At 37.8% G+C, this 16,458-nt stretch overlaps 1 protein-coding gene across 1 annotated transcript in view; it reads right to left on the bottom strand.

Moving 5' to 3' along the window:
* Nucleotides 1–16,458, bottom strand: part of GABA-B-R2 (gamma-aminobutyric acid type B receptor subunit 2) — a 480,524-nt gene that overhangs the window by 145,406 nt on the left and 318,660 nt on the right. The window contains exon 5 of the mRNA XM_071593934.1: nucleotides 10,057–10,239. Coding sequence (XP_071450035.1) covers nucleotides 10,057–10,239 — 183 coding nt within the window. The remainder of the gene's footprint in view (nucleotides 1–10,056; nucleotides 10,240–16,458) is intronic.

Genomic DNA, 16,458 nt, shown 5'->3' with positions numbered 1-16,458 from the left:
TTCCACCGTTTCCCCTAGACCTACGTGTATATCTGTAGGAGTGTGTGTGCGTGTATATATATATATATATATATATATATATATATATATATATATATATATATATATATATATATATATGTATATATATATATATATATACATTCAAACACGAAATCCTGCCAAACGGCGAATAAATACTCATATATACAGAAACATATATAAGGAAAAGGGATAGGAACACGTATAAAGGACGAACACAATAGAGGTGGGGAAGGCGGAATCGAACGGATCACAAGAGTAAAAATATCTCCTCAACCGGGACTCGAACACCGGATCTTTCCACTTGCCGGGCGGATGCTCTTAACCACTTGAGCTATCGAGGATATGTAATTTACCCTGAGATCCGTGGGTCTTATATGTCGCCAAGCGCCCCGATTCTTTAGCCAAGAGATGGCGTCAGGGGGCTGTTTCACCCACCAAAGGAGAAATAGACAATACACAAGAGGAAAGGCCAGTGGTTAGAATTCATACAACATCATACAGGAAAAGAACAGTGCGTTTCGTGGCACGCATAGCCAGAAGAAAGAGATGAGCCACATTGGCCAAATACACATTCAAACACGAAATCCCGCCAAACGGCGAATAAATACTCATATATACAGAAACATATATAAGGAAAAGGGATAGGAACACGTATAAAGGACGAACACAATAGAGGTGGGGAAGGCGGAATCGAAAGGGAAAGATCCGGTGTTCGAGTCCCGGTTGAGGAGATATTTTTACTCTTGTGATCCGTTCGATTCTGCCTTCCCCACCTCTATTGTGTTCGTCCTTTATACGTGTTCCTATCCCTTTTCCTTATATATGTTTCTGTATATATGAGTATTTATTCGCCGTTTGGCGGGATTTCGTGTTTGAATGTGTATTTGGCCAATGTGGCTCATCTCTTTCTTCTGGCTATGCGTGCCACGAAACGCACTGTTCTTTTCCTGTATGATGTTGTATGAATTCTAACCACTGTCCTTTCCTCCTGTGTATTGTCTATTTCTCCTTTGGTGGGTGAAACAGCCCCCTGACGCCATCTCTTGGCTAAAGAATCGGGGCGCTTGGCGACATATAAGACCCACGGATCTCAGGGTAAATTACATATCCTCGATAGCTCAAGTGGTTAAGAGCATCCGCCCGGCAAGTGGAAAGATCCGGTGTTCGAGTCCCGGTTGAGGAGATATTTTTACTCTTGTGATCCGTTCGATTCCGCCTTCCCCACCTCTATTGTGTTCGTCCTTTATACGTGTTCCTATCCCTTTTCCTTATATATGTTTCTGTATATATGAGTATATATATATATATACATATAAATATAAATATATATATATATATACATATAAGTATATATATATATATATATATATATACTATATATATATATCTATGTATATTGTTTCGTAGATGACGAAAAAGGCGTATGATAGAGTGAAGTGGGAAAAACTAATGAGTACATTGAAGAAAATAGTAAGAGATTGGATGGAAAGGAGGCTAATCCACAACCTGTACGTCTCAGACTTTTCAGGTGCGAGTGGGAAACGGGGAGTTCGGATGGTCAGTGTTAGGAAGAGGTGTAAGGCAGGGTTGTCCATAATCACCGCTGCTGTTCAACCTGTATGCAGAGGAAATGATCAAAGAGGCATGGGAAGAACTGGAGGTAGGAATGAAAGTGGGCGGGGAATTCGTAAAATCATTTAGGTTCGCTGATGACCAATATTTAGTTTGCCAGTCGGCCAAAAGGTTAGAAGCATTGCTGAGTGAATTGGAAAATCAGTGCGACAGGTATTGGATGAGAGTCAACATTAAAAAACAATGGTTATGCGATTTTCTAGAAAGAAAAAGGCCAAGCTTAACATTAAAATAGGAGGGTAAAAACAAGAGCAGATAGAACAGTTTACGTATCTCGGTAGTGTTTTGGACCAACACGGTCAAAGTAGCAGGGGCGCAAGGGGAAGAATTGCGCTGGGCAAAGAAGCTTTCACAAGGAGGGAGTGGATGACAGGGACGTTGAGCAAGGATATTAAGAAAAGACTCGTGAAAACATTGATATAGAGCGTAGGTAGGTACGGCGCGGAAATGTGGTCATTGAAGCAGGGAGATAGACGTAGACTGGAGGCTTTTGAAATGTGGGTGTGGAGAAGAATAGAGAAGGTGAAATGGACAGAGAAAAAACAAACGAGGAAGTACTTGGTATGGTGGGCGAAGAAAGGGGTTTGTTGGGAGAAATCCTACGGGGGCAGGTAAAGTGGCTGAAGGGGATATTGACCAGCAGTGGGATGTTGAAGACGTTGATAGAGGGGAGAATGTTGGACAAACGAGGAAAGGGAAGGAACAGGATAGGGATGTTGGACGGGATGAAGGGAGGAAGGAAGTACTCACAGATGAAGAGGGACCTGATATAGAGTAGGATGATGGATTTTGTGTTTTGTTAGGAGTCACAAAATATTTATTTGGTAGTTTTGTCCATCCAAAAACCTACCGCAAACGGCGAATTACCTAGATATATATATATATATATATATATATATATATATATATATATATATATATATATATATATATACACACACCCATACATATTGAAAATTATTTATTGATGAATAGGACGTGTTTCATAATGCGTTGTTCATTGATAATAATAATTAAACTTCCGCTTGTGTCATTTTTCTGTTAGCTCTCTTTTTTCTTATCAGTAAAATGAAATAAATTTATTAAAACTTAACAAGATTGGATAGTCCACCGTCAGGTGGGACTTTGATGTGTATCAGGAATTAGTCTTATGAGACGATGATGCTTTGTAGTTCATTTGTTGGGCTTATTTCATTTATTCACCGCCCATTTGTAAGTACGTGTTCTACTTCTAGTTAAAGGACCATTCTTAACCACATAAACAACCCCGTTACAAAAAAGCCTCTTTAATTGCAGTCTCAGTTCTAGTTTCTTGGTTTAATTAATTGTGATATTCCACCATATGACGCCTGAAGCTTCTCTTTTTCTTCGTTTAAATTGTAGGAAGTGAGAGGTCGACTGGTCTTGAGCATGAACGCGAGTAAACAACTGTTAATTGCAAGAAAATCTAAGCAATTAGTCCCCACCCGTTGTTTTATGACAAGAAAATAAAGTTCCTTTGCTTAAGAAATACAAATGTGAACGCCGTTCCGAAACTTACTTGATCCGAGCTCCAGCACGGTCCACTCTAGTTCCCGACGAAAGGTTTCATGCCTCGGCACGGATGAAAAACGTCCACTTTCTAGGTCACCCAAACGTTGAGAAATGGCGAATATGACCGCCGCATGCTGGCGACCTCTTGTTTACTATGTTCTTTCGCTGACATAACAGAGTATTATATGTGAAAAAAGATATCGGAAAAAAACTAAAAGCCATTTGAAAGACTTTTGAAAACCACTGTCCTGGCTGATTCGGAGATAATATCACAGGTACATATCCCGAGGGTTTTCTGAGCTAGAGCACGCTGCATTGATTCTAAATCGTAATTAGTATTTGGTACTGATGTGTATCATTTAGTGACTGAATTTAGTTTATGACATTCCAATAGGAAGAATAATCGAAAAATTATGTCTATAATAAATATTACATGCGAATAAAATACCTCATTTGGTGTATGTACCTCATTTGCCATTGGGTACAAATATGGGCCTATTTAGTTGTTGGTCATGCGTTTGTGTTATTCATCTTGAAATGTATCTATTAGAGTTTAGTTTTGAGTAGTAATTAGAACATTCTGCTCAGCTGTGATGCAGACTTTGGGCATTATATTTCTAAGTTATATAAAATAATCGATTTTATGCTCATCATTGTTTCTATGAAAATTATTCATTTCTATTATACACTATGTGGAACGAAAATTCTTTGCATACATTTAGAATCAGAAAATAATATCGGCTATCCGGGAAAAATCGAAGTTATTTATATCGATAATTGTCGATTGATCGCAGATTATTCCGATACATGTACCATCGGAGAATATTCGGGGTCGTTGGCTTATAAAATTTCACCCTTCTCTGCTAACTCGTTCTCATTTCCCTCACCAACATGGCTCACTCGTCGAGAAATGCAGTCTCGCCTCAAATGAATATTGCACCATCGTCTCTCCCCTCTGAATTTTCCCACACCCCTTAAATCCCTCAGGCTTCATCTCACAACCACGTGCCCTTCCCCCATCCCTGACTTCTCATTCTCCCTTCTCATCCACTGACATTATTTTCGGATAAAGGGTCCATGAATTAAGGAGAAATTTTCATCATCCTTCCTCTAGCGAAATTCTTCGGTTTCTTCTGTCGCACCCAACACCCACACTTGCGAATATCATTCTAGGGGGCATCTCATTTCTTGTTGGCAGCTCACTACAAATAAAGCAATATGCTTATCGTAAATCTAAGTCAATTAAAATACTACTGAGGTTAGTACTCATTCAAGTTATTTAGATACAGAGGAAACAATAAATTATTCCGGTTTGCTTGGAATGTAAAATATATATGGCTGGAGCCTACTCTGAAAGGTAGATAGTTAATGGAACCATGAGTATTTGGTGATAGGATTGAGAATGATAAAATATATTTTAGTGGCAGAAAATGTATATACTACCAATTGGCTCCGATTGCCAAAGTGTTGCCTTCAACATCCCAAGAGTTAAAAGAGCAATATTTTGTTTTCTTTGCACCAATCTCTTCCAGGGATGTTACAATTTGAAATTGTTTTATTGCAATGCCCATTACTGGATAACTCGGTTAAAAGTTATTTACACGACATCTCTCGCAGTTTCATTTAATTTTTCAGAAAAGGTAAACACCCTAGTGTTTGAAAGTTGGCTTTAACCTCGTCCCTTCACTTTACCTTCACATTTAAAAACGTCAACTTTTTAACCTTTAACCATAACATTTGGGCAAAACAGATGTGTACCAACGAATGAAAACAATATCGACGTGGGTGAATTATTTACCAAGGGACAAGGCGAATAAGTTTAGGATCAATTAAGACGTAGCTAAGTATTTGAATTAATGGTAATTATTGCATAGCTAATTTTGACCGCTGGGGCTGAAGAAATTGATTACACGAAAGATGAAAAAATGCAATGGATGAACAAGGGCAAATTTTAAAGACAGCTTTTGAAACGGGACATATTGGTTTCTGCTAGACCAACATATTTTGTAACTGAATTTGGTGGTTTGAGGCTCTACCTAGTGAAGATTCATGATCACTGAACAGGTGAACTTGGCATTATTTTCATACAAAAACTTTATTATAATGCTACCGGTTTCGACGCATTGGTGATATCATCAAGTACGATATGATATCAAGAAACCTGATGATGTCACCAATGCTTCGAAACCGATCGTAGTATAATGAGAAAGTTTTTGGGGTGAAAAAGAAGCTTATTTATTCAGTGATATTTTGTAAATATTTAATTTCCCTCGATAGAAATTTTTGTTTTAGACATTTACGAATGTGCTTCTAAAAATTATTTAGACCTCGCATTCTCAATTCCTCGTGAGTTTTCCCTTTGTTGAATTTTTTCCCCCAGTTTTCTCTTCGGTCAATATTTTCATATTTTCCTTAGAACAGCATTCCAGCTTAGAGACGGAGAAACGCGTTCCCTCCTCCTTTTGCCACCCAAACCCCTTCATTCTAATTTTGCCACCAACTCCATACACCGAGTTACCAGCACTTGCTCTCTAGTCCACCCCCCAGCACCCGAATATGAGCCCCTTTTTGGGCGGAAGGGTCTCTTTCACGAAATGGAATTAGCGCCGCTCCATTCCCCTTTGTCCAGACCGAAGGGGGAGGCAAACGCATTCCCGCCTCAACCTCAGGGTCGTCATCTCCCGGCTTGTGTTTCTCTCTGCGGTCCCGCAGCGCGTCTACGCTCAAGACGAAATCACGTGACTTTCCTCGATTCAGCCTCGGGTTTTGAAATTTTTTCTTCATTCAACAAAGCTTCTTTGTTTCACTTAATTTTTCAATGCATTCCTACGATTTACCCACCTGTACTGTCCCGGGAAGAAGACATAGACGGCGTGCGGTTCACGTTTTTGGGGATCGATTAACAGGCACGTTAAGACCATGTTTTCCACGCTTTGGTGCGTGTGATTCAAATATATTGATCATTATACTTCAAAATTTGCTTACAAAAATAACTTGGGATTGAATCTCAACCATTTACATTAGAAAAACGGAACTAATTATAATTACGACAAAGCCAGAGAATCTGTCGTACTGCTAAGGATACCATTACTGTTAAGTCGATTTTTCGAGTTTAAACTTAAAAATTGGTACTATCATAATTTGTATGAATAAAATTCTATAAAAAAATTTCAACTCCTGAAGTGCAGATGATATTTTTATTCACTATAAAATAGTTTCAAAAATGGATCAGTGAGGTGGAGTTTCAAGAACCTAAAATTAGGAAAATTTGCTTCACTTTTCTTAGTAATTCACGTATCAACCGGATGCTAACTTATTTACAAATTGATTGCTCCATATAAACTGCAGAGGATACTAAAATTAAGTCACTACTTTGGATGAAAGGAATCATATTCTACACCTAATTATACAAGTAATTGTAAGCACGGTTCTCCATTAATTTTCCAGATTTCATTATGAATAAGGAAACTGATGAGAAATTAAGAACGAAATTAACCAGCGAGAAGAGATGACACCATTCATTTCCTCGTCACATCAATACTATATGAACAGCACTTGGGAAACTGCGCAGTTTATTAATGCCGCTCCTTTTTATTAACTCTAATATTTAGTTGATACGTTCGTGTAACTTGGCCATCCATTATCATTGATAATAAAAGTTGTTTCTATCAGGGGTGCCTACCATCGATACACCACTTATCCATAAATATTTCATTGGATGTGTAAGATATTTTAACTGGTAAGTTTTTATGTTCATCAATAACGTAGGATTATTCCTTAGAAAAATTAATTTAATACTCAAAGTTTTCTTTTTCCAACGGAAAACGTGGTTTTTCGTGGTCCCAACGTTTCATTTTATTATATTAATGAATTTTTAATTTTTTTTATGTAAGTAGCCGAAATATAGCGGGATTAAATTTTACCGCCAATTTTTCGGTAGAAAACACCTCTAGCCGGATGGCCGAAGGGCAATATAGTGAAGTGTCATGTGAATTGTTTTGTCCTCTCGATTTCTTCGATGAAAGCGACAAATAGTTCGTTGAAAATTAGGAAAATTGGGGATGAGTTTTGGAGAGAAATCTCAGAACATGTAGGTTTTATTTTGCCTCATTTATCATTCAAAATTGGAATTGCCAATCAAGCAGAGAGAGAGAGGAGGGACATAAATAATAAGAAAAAATAATGAATGGCCGGTGCGAAGACCATTTTAGGAATTCATTTGTAAATACAAGTTCATTTGCTCAAGTTAAAAGATTTTTTAGGTAAGTCAACTTTATTTTTGCACGCAGTCTCCTGAAACATTATCATTCAACCATTCAAAATAATAAATGACTGAACGTGCTCTCATGACTCACGATAACTATTAAGAAAGAACATGTAATTGAAATATATCGTTTATCGGTACAAAGCCTAAAGCCATAAAAAAGTTTTGTTGATAAACTTCTTTAGGCCAGACGCGATTTTTCTTCGGTTAAGTCAAACGAAGATCATAAGTAAATGCAGGAGCTTTAAATAAAATTGGGTTAATAAGAGAAATACAGTAGGAATATAGAATGTAAGAGCCACTTTACTTCATTTCTATATTCCGTCAATCATTACACAAACTTATTTCATGAAAGGGAATCACACTCCAACCTGTTTTACAAAAACAGGTGTTGTATTCTAATATGAAACTATACTTTCATGCCCTTATTAAGGACAATACTTCATCACGTGTGCAGTTTCTAGTCTCCAAAACGATATCTCAAACATTCCGCACCCCTCTAGTCTTGGTGCGTCACGTTGCTTCTAACGGAGGCGGGTTCCTAGAAACCACGGCGGTCCCATGCATCCGCCCCCAACGACGCTGCTTCCGCTCCCTTCACATCCACACGCGTTCGCCCATCTCCGAGTCGACCCCTCCGACCCCCCTCCCCCTGCGCGGGCTGAGAGCCCCAGGGGCGGTGGAAGCTTTAAGCCGAGCTCTAGCATCCATGCCCCGGCCTACATCATCTCCCCACATACAGCCTCTCCTCCCCACGAAAAATGCCCGGGAGATGAGAAAAAGGGAAGTGAAGCAACAAACGAATTCACAGCCCTACTTTCTCTCTCCTTCACTCTGTTTTTAATAAAGGGATGCGTGAGGAAAAAAGCTGGAGGGAAAGCCCTGCCGCCTCCTCACATCCTCTGACGACGCTTATCCCACTTCGCCTCACAAAAATTACCCCTAGTGAAATCTTGTTCCAAGTCCTCAGGATGTTCGCTTTGTGACTATTTCATTTGAGAGATAATGTGAGTGAATAATATGGTGGGATGACATGAATAATATCTTACAGTTACAATCAGTTAGAAAGCAACGAGCTTCTTAGATATCACAATAATAAACTTTTGATTTAATGTTTCATCGCAGACAAGATTAGGGATACTAAATATGAATTACATTTTCAGTCGAAAATGCAAAGATACTTATGGTCATCCCATCCTAATTCTGATACTGTTTCTATACTTCCTAATATCTCCTCAATCCCTCCTCTTTCCCTTGCTTTTCGAAAATATCCACTCTTTTCCATTTCCGTAAAAACATTCCACTCTGGATCTCAAATCTGTTTTGCCTCATATTCTGCCAAATGTATCTGGTTTTTACCTTCCTTGCAGTGTTCTCTGTGGAACTTATCTTTTCATCTTTTTTCTGTCCACTTCCTCGTGCCGCACTAGATTCGTCCATTTATTCCTCAGAGTTCCCCTTCAGTACCACATCTCGAAGGATTCCAACCGGTCCTGCTCATCTTTTCCCAATTGATCATATGGTATATCCAGCTCCGAAGTATTTCTTACTTATCGTTTTGATTCAATGTGCATGTTTCTCCGTTGCATTAAGCCATTGTCCATATAAATTTTTCACGAGGCTTTTACTCAGCGCCCGGTCATTCATTTCCTCATTCTCGAGGATGCTGTTTTGATAAACGCAAATCTTTTCCAAAGGTCCCTGCTATTTTGACCATCTTATCATAGAAGTGGTCAATAGGTAACTATTATTCAACACTTCCTTGTTACGTCGACGGAAACATCTATATATATATATATATATATATATATATATATATATATATGTATACATAAATATATATAAATATATATATATATACCTGTATATATATATATATATATATATATATATATATACCTGTATATATATATATATATATATATATATATATATATATATATATATATAAAGAAACTAGAAGTTAAATCTTTAATGGCGAATTTTTTTGTTTCTAATTCTTAAGGAATTCAGGAAGAAGACGATATATTAACTATCAATTAGATAGGCTATTGAGATGAGGTCTTTTTTCCATTTTAATACAAAATTATTCCTTAGCACCAATTTTACTCATGATTTCGTTTTAACACTATCGTATGTTGAGGTTCTGAATTATTAAAAATAAATCATGAGGCTTAAAAAATGATTGTTTACCTGTAGAACTTGGAAATTATTTTAAATTTAATTAAAATTGTAAATAATATTACTCGCTTTTGAACGGTTAGGGTACATAACTATACTTCAATGAATCCTAAAAAAGGGTCGTTAAAAGCTTTGTTTTGATTTTCAGCTACGATTTGATACCGATTTATTTAAAAAATCTTTAGCAACCGGAAGTTTATTAACTATTTAGCCTTCAATTGCAATCCAAAAGCCGGCCGTGATGGAAACCGTGATCGAAACACTCCGACTGAAACCCATGGTGGCGCTTCAAGGCCTCTGGAAGTGCAGTCCCACTCCACTTATTCCTCGTTTGGGCCCTAAGGTCATGGTTCGGGCCAGCAAATCTTTCGATGGATGGATGCCGGGTGGCTGAATGTAAGTAAACGCGTGTCACTACTCACGATTCCGGAGACGGTGATCTCGCCGTTGGTGCTGAGTGGTAGAAGGTCCGTGAGAATGCAGCCCTCGAGGGCGTCGCTCAGTTCGTCCGGCGAGCAGTGAGAGAAGTCGTTCTCCTCCTCATCCTCAGGGTTGAGGTCCTCGTCCATCGGCCCCAGGATCTTTGGTGGCCTCTTCTCCATCACCTACACCAAGACAAACACGCGAGAGAGGAGAGAGACGGATTAAGACAATAGCAGTACAGAATGCCTTATAGTCTTCCTAATACTACTACGTATATCCCATCACCGTTATTTGAACTTAAAGAGATAAAACTCATCATTGAATAAGATATGGGACCTATTGAACCAGATATATTTTGGGATGCGCAAGGTATAATTAATCTATCAATAGTGACTTCCACATTGAGTTTTTGGTGCTTTTTTAGGACGAAATCGCAAAAAAACGATAGCACATGAAGAAGAAAAAAATAATTTTTCATTAATAAAATGCACTGTGTCCTAAGTCAATATTTATTCACCATATGGCGGGCTTTCGTATTTGAATGTATGTATGTATATATGTATATATATACATATATGTATAAACATATATATATATATATACTATATATATATATATATATATATATATATATATATATATATATATATATATAATAGGACGGCACAATAGAACACAAAGAAAATAGCAATAGTCTCACTTGAAGAAGTCCTCTGAGAGGGCCGAAAGCTCGAACAATTTACCGTGTGAGTGTCCTTTTAAATGTTGCTATTCTATTTGTGTTCTATTGTGCCGCCCCATTACTGTGCCACTCGTGTGAGTTTTTCCGTACAATCGGAAAATATTAATGTATATGTATATATATATATATATACATACATATATATATATACATATATATATATATATATATATATATATATATATATATATGTATATATATATATGTATATGTATATATATATATATATAAAATATCTTCGAAATGGAACGCTGAAGTTGGATTCAAGCACCCCCGTCTCTCCCCCGCCCCTATCCGCACCATGCAACCGCCCACGCTGCAAATGCTGTCATCTTTTAAGACCCTCCCCCTCACTCAGTACCAACTCCCAACCACTCGCCACCTGTACCTCAAAAAATATTATATATCGCCTCTCCTGTAACTTCTGCCCTGCCTTCTACGTGGGCGAATGCACGACCGCACTTTCCCTCCGCATGAATAACCACCGATATTCCACCAAATCTCCCACCTTTCTTAATTACCCCATCCCTACTCACACCGCTTCCCACAACCAATCTTTTGACGACTGCTTCTCTGTTTCGGTTATTGAAATCCTTCCCAAATCTGCGAGTATAATAGAAGTGAGAACCCGCGAGATGGCGCATATCTGGGTGGCCCAATCATTCAAACCGCCCGGGCTGAACCAAGCCCACTGAATGCATCAATTGGCTGCCTACATATCCCCCCCACCCCCTTGTTCATTTCCTATTGGTCCCTTTACCTCTCCTTCCCCCACCTCTCCCCCGCACATCCTCTCCGCTCTTCCCCGAGAACGCCATTCTGAAGACGACAGCCGTGCTGTCGAAACGTAAAATAACAAATTGTGAGTGTCCTTTCTTTGTGTCTCTATATACTAAAAATCTACATCTGTGTTTTATATATATATATATATATATATATATATATACATACATACACGCTTAATATATATGTTGTACAAATTTAAATGCTTTGACTTGAGTCAACGGCAGCCGTTGCAAGCTGAAAGTTCAGCTTGCCTCGTCTGCTTCTGATGAGAAATACGTTTTCCAATAATGTAATTATTCACATTGGGGAACAGGAAATAAATGGCATTGATTGCATTGGGCTCGACTGACAATGTGTTCACCGTAAGGAAAAATTTAAGGGCAGAATATTTCTGGAGGGATGTTTACACAAAATATACCATAGTACATGTTTTCACAATTAAATATCTTAACTAATAACTTACGGTTGCTTCTCATAGGCCAGAAATCGTATTTCATAGAGCTAAGTTTTTTTGTATACTGAAAAGGCTAATATACTATTTGCCATTCGAGTAATTGTACTAAAACTATGTCATATTGAATTTGGCAAAACCTTTATTTTATTATGTTATAAGAAATTGTTGGGCCAAGATAGGGGGATAGTTTTGTAAACCTTTTTAATAGCTTCTTCCGGAAATTGTTACACATTAACCTAGGTTATTGAATGTTACGAGGGCTCTCCAGAAAATAAGTCCAGACTGTTGACAGAAGGGAGAAGTGGTAGGGGGAGTGTAAAGGCATTTTGGACGTGATTGAGGGAGGCTGCAAGAATGTGTAACAATTTAACGTGATGTGTAACGACCGTGGTGCCTTTTAAGACTAAGCTAACAAAAGTGTCATTTTGCACCAGCAAATGGCTGGGTATTAGAGGGCTGTCCAGAAAGGGATCTCCGTTTTCGTGTAGCGTGAGAAGTGATGGAGGGAGACGAATGGCCGCTGTATTGACGCGCACAGTAGGTCAATAGGCCTAGAGCAGCAGTGGCTCGAAGGTCACCCCACATTACGTTTTCTATCAATAGTGAGTCAAAATAAACAATACAATTAAAAATCTGACGAAATGTTAAGTCCGTTCAGTAATAAGGGTTTTGCTGTTAAATGAACTTCAAAGCTGCTGACATTCATCGGGAAATCTTGTGCTCTGTACGGACCAAATGTGATGAGTGACAAGAGCAATGCCTTAGTGCTTTTGTTCGTTTGAGATAGGTCACGAATGTCCATGGTGCTGACAGAAATGGCCGCCCGTCTTTCGTGAACAATTAACAGCACCTTAAGATTGACGTCAAATGTCGTGAAAACCGGCGTTTTACATTTGAAATCTTGAGAAAGTTTTTCACTTATTTCTACGACTCGGTTACATTCAATTACAACTAAAAAGGTACGTTACAATAAGCTTCGTGCTCTTCCCGACGAAGAAATTCAATATACTGTCATTGGTTGGCTGCGATTACAGGCGACAGGCGGCGGAATTTATGCTGAAGGAATTTGAAAGCTAGTTTATAGATATGAAGAATTTTTAAATATGTTTGAAAAATTTAAATTAAAATAATGGAGGTATGTAGGTTTGAGATGAAAATAATATTTTTTTGGATCTATTCCAGTGTATTTTTAATAACATAACGGTAGTTACTTTCTGGACAGACCTATTTATTTCCCCCAGGATGGAAGAACGCAACATCGTCCACCCGCAATACGAGTGAGAATATGCGTGTTGCGTATCTTTCAGGATATATTTTGCCTTCCCATTCAGCGAAGTTCCCATAACAAAATCTTTCTAACAAGATCTGAAGTCGAAAGCAAATAATATCCCTGATAGCTAATTGGCGGAAATGTTTTCAACATTGTTTAATAATTGGACGAAGTTTCAATGTATTTATTTCGCAATAGTATCCGCTAACTTTATGTGCCTAGAAGACTGCACTAGGAAAGTTTTTACGTTCCGTGTAGCTTTAATGAATTTGAGGTTTTGGCTTCTTAGATTAATTGCACGCTTCCTTTTACGGTCTATGGTGTCAGTGGACAATGGGGCTACTGCTTTTGTGACGTAACAAAATCTCCGTCAGCCATAAATACACCGTTATAAATATATATGTCATATAATAAGCATGTATTTTGAATAGTTTAATAATTACAGCGTTACGACACAATTGGTGAATCTGTTAACGATAAAATGGATCCCTTGCCATTTAATAATTGCATTAATTATTTTAGAAAAGACGCAAGTCAATTTGCGGGCCTCGGTGTTGGTGGGGTAACGTCCTCGTCTGCCAATCCAAGGGTCGCGGGTTCGATTCCCACCTGGGTGGGTTTCCTCCACCTTGGGCTTGAGTGTTTGTAATCGTCTCCATTGTAATCACTGTTGATAGTCCGATGCAAAGGCCTACAACTGCCGATTTAGGGCTAAGAATAAATAAATTATATGATTAAGTATGGGTTTTATTATCCCATACCACATTATAAATCTCATTCAAATAGTTATCGTCCCAAATAACTAGGGTCAACGTAATATTGCACCATTGAAATGACTTAAAATTTACAATATCATTTTCATTGTTTTCTTTGTCTACAAATATAATTTGCAGTCAAATATTTCAACCTGCATATCATATGATGAATGAAGTGGGAAGGTTGGGCCATCCGATTGGAATCGAATTGGAAGGCCGGAGGAATTTTATTGGAATGTCGCTCTGGGATTCTCCAGAGGAGATCCGATAATTCGCGGTGGTCAGTCCAACAGGTGGCATTAGTCTCCACCTCTTCGGTTGCATCGCCTGCCCCAGCAGCAGTGCAAGCTGGGCGGGCTCGCGTCTCCTAGGGGAAACCATAGAGACGACCTTCCATCGAGGTGGGATTCATGTAATGGAAACTTTGTTCCTGACAATACTAACTCTGAAAAATAATTTTCAGGTAATCAAGTTAATAAAACATTTAGATTGCTTAATTTTGAGCCTCTTGAATCGCTAAGGAAAAAATTAAACTAACCAAATTTTCACATGAATGGTTGCATGCGAATTTTTGGAAGCCCTACAGCTACTGAATGATGATACTTCATTGCGATTTTAGGCAAAAACGAACTCGGACACGGTTTTGCCATACGTTTAATCAAAGAACGATATTTTACAATTTATATCATTCTTGGATTGAACATATGGCAGATCCGTGTGTAAGACCCATAAATGAAGAAATCACTCTTGAAAGATACGCGATAAGATACTCTCGTAAGTTAAGTCTTTTATATTTCCCAGAATTGGCGATTAGAAGGCCAGAAATGCACTAACCTAATTGCTGTCAAATCCTACTTTAGACCTAACTTAAGTTTTCGGCGCATCGCTGTGGGATATATGAGTCGGTAAAGATATTCGGCGTCCTATTGTCATTTAAATTTGGGTGGTTTGTCACAAAAAATATCTTAGCCACCTAAGTCGTTAAAATGCGCGTAAAATTCTGAGAAAAGAGTGACTTTCACCGAATGAAGGGACATTGACAGATTTAATTGTTTTTAAAGTCAACGAAATTCACGCGCAAATTCAATTGTTTAGTTGACATGCAACAATACTCCATCTTACTCATCATTACGACGGGTTTCACTATTTTCCTCACAGTCAGCCCAAAAAGAGTTTAAAAAATATGAATGCATCATGCTTTAAACTATAGCCAAAGGAAGAACCAATTTAATTACCGTTTTCACGGATTACGTTTTTACTGAGAGCTGGTTTCGCGTCTAGATGTTGCTACAGTGTAGCGTAACTAGTTAATAGTAAACATTCTAACCTGTGGAAACTAAGTTAAATGACGCTTACTTCTGTTTTACAGTGGGCTTCCACAAATTATCGATCTCAACTGATTTAAGTCATTGATAATAATGTTCGATTTTTTATATTACTAATAAATGTTCTCGGCACTCCCGAACTTAATGACTAAACGTTTCAAAGCTACATAATACCAACTTAATATTATTTAAAATTCTACAAATTAAGTTGATATCTAACGCCGATAGTGTAGCTAAAAGCAAATTTTGAGTCAGATGCTTATGCTTTACAGATGAGATCAATAATGCTGAAGTCTGTCAAAGTAATGTGTGGTCTATTTAGAGTTTATTTTGAATAAAATTGTCATGAAATTTTGGCCAGTATTGGTTTAGTAAATTATACTAGATGTAGAGTATTTATTTGTGTTATAAAATTTATTTGCCCTTTAAAAATTAATAGTTATGTACTTTTATTACGAGACTAATTAATATTTGCCATTTTCAAATTATATGATGTTTGTGCTTGAACCGACGTTGAATTGAAGACGTATATGACTCTGAGAGGCACATCATTTTACTCTTTGCATTATTTGCAGAATCAAAACACCATTTTTTGTTTGCGTAGACGCTGTCGCATTTTCTCTCAGACTGCTACTGAGTTGAGCACTAATTATATAGGAATGAAGATGATTGCAGAAGACCTTGTGAAGGTGTAATTAAGAAGTTTGTGAGACATTATTTAAATGGCACGCTTTATGAACTATTTGCATGATTAAGTCTGAAAAAAACGGTTTTGGAATGTTGGTGGGTAGCGATATGGAAAGGAATGGAAATGCCGATCCGAGTGGGGTTTAAGTTTGAGATTAGCGAGGGTGAGGGAACTGATTAAAACGGTGAGATTAGAGGATGATAAAGCCTTAGTTAGACAGCCAAGGAATTGGAGCAATTTATGAGAAAATTACAGGATAAGCGCTTGAAATATGGGATTGAGATAAATCATAAGAAAACGTAAATAAGGGAATCATTCAGAAATAGAGAGGTAAATGCGCAAATAAAGCGGAAAATAATGAATCTTGGAAAGTAAAATAGA

Source organism: Hetaerina americana, unplaced genomic scaffold (assembly GCF_022747635.1).
Source record: "Hetaerina americana unplaced genomic scaffold, ioHetAmer1.1.p SCAF_6, whole genome shotgun sequence".
NCBI lineage: Eukaryota > Metazoa > Arthropoda > Insecta > Odonata > Calopterygidae > Hetaerina > Hetaerina americana.
Note: the sequence above shows the minus strand (reverse complement) of the source record. Positions and strands in the feature narration are given on the sequence as shown.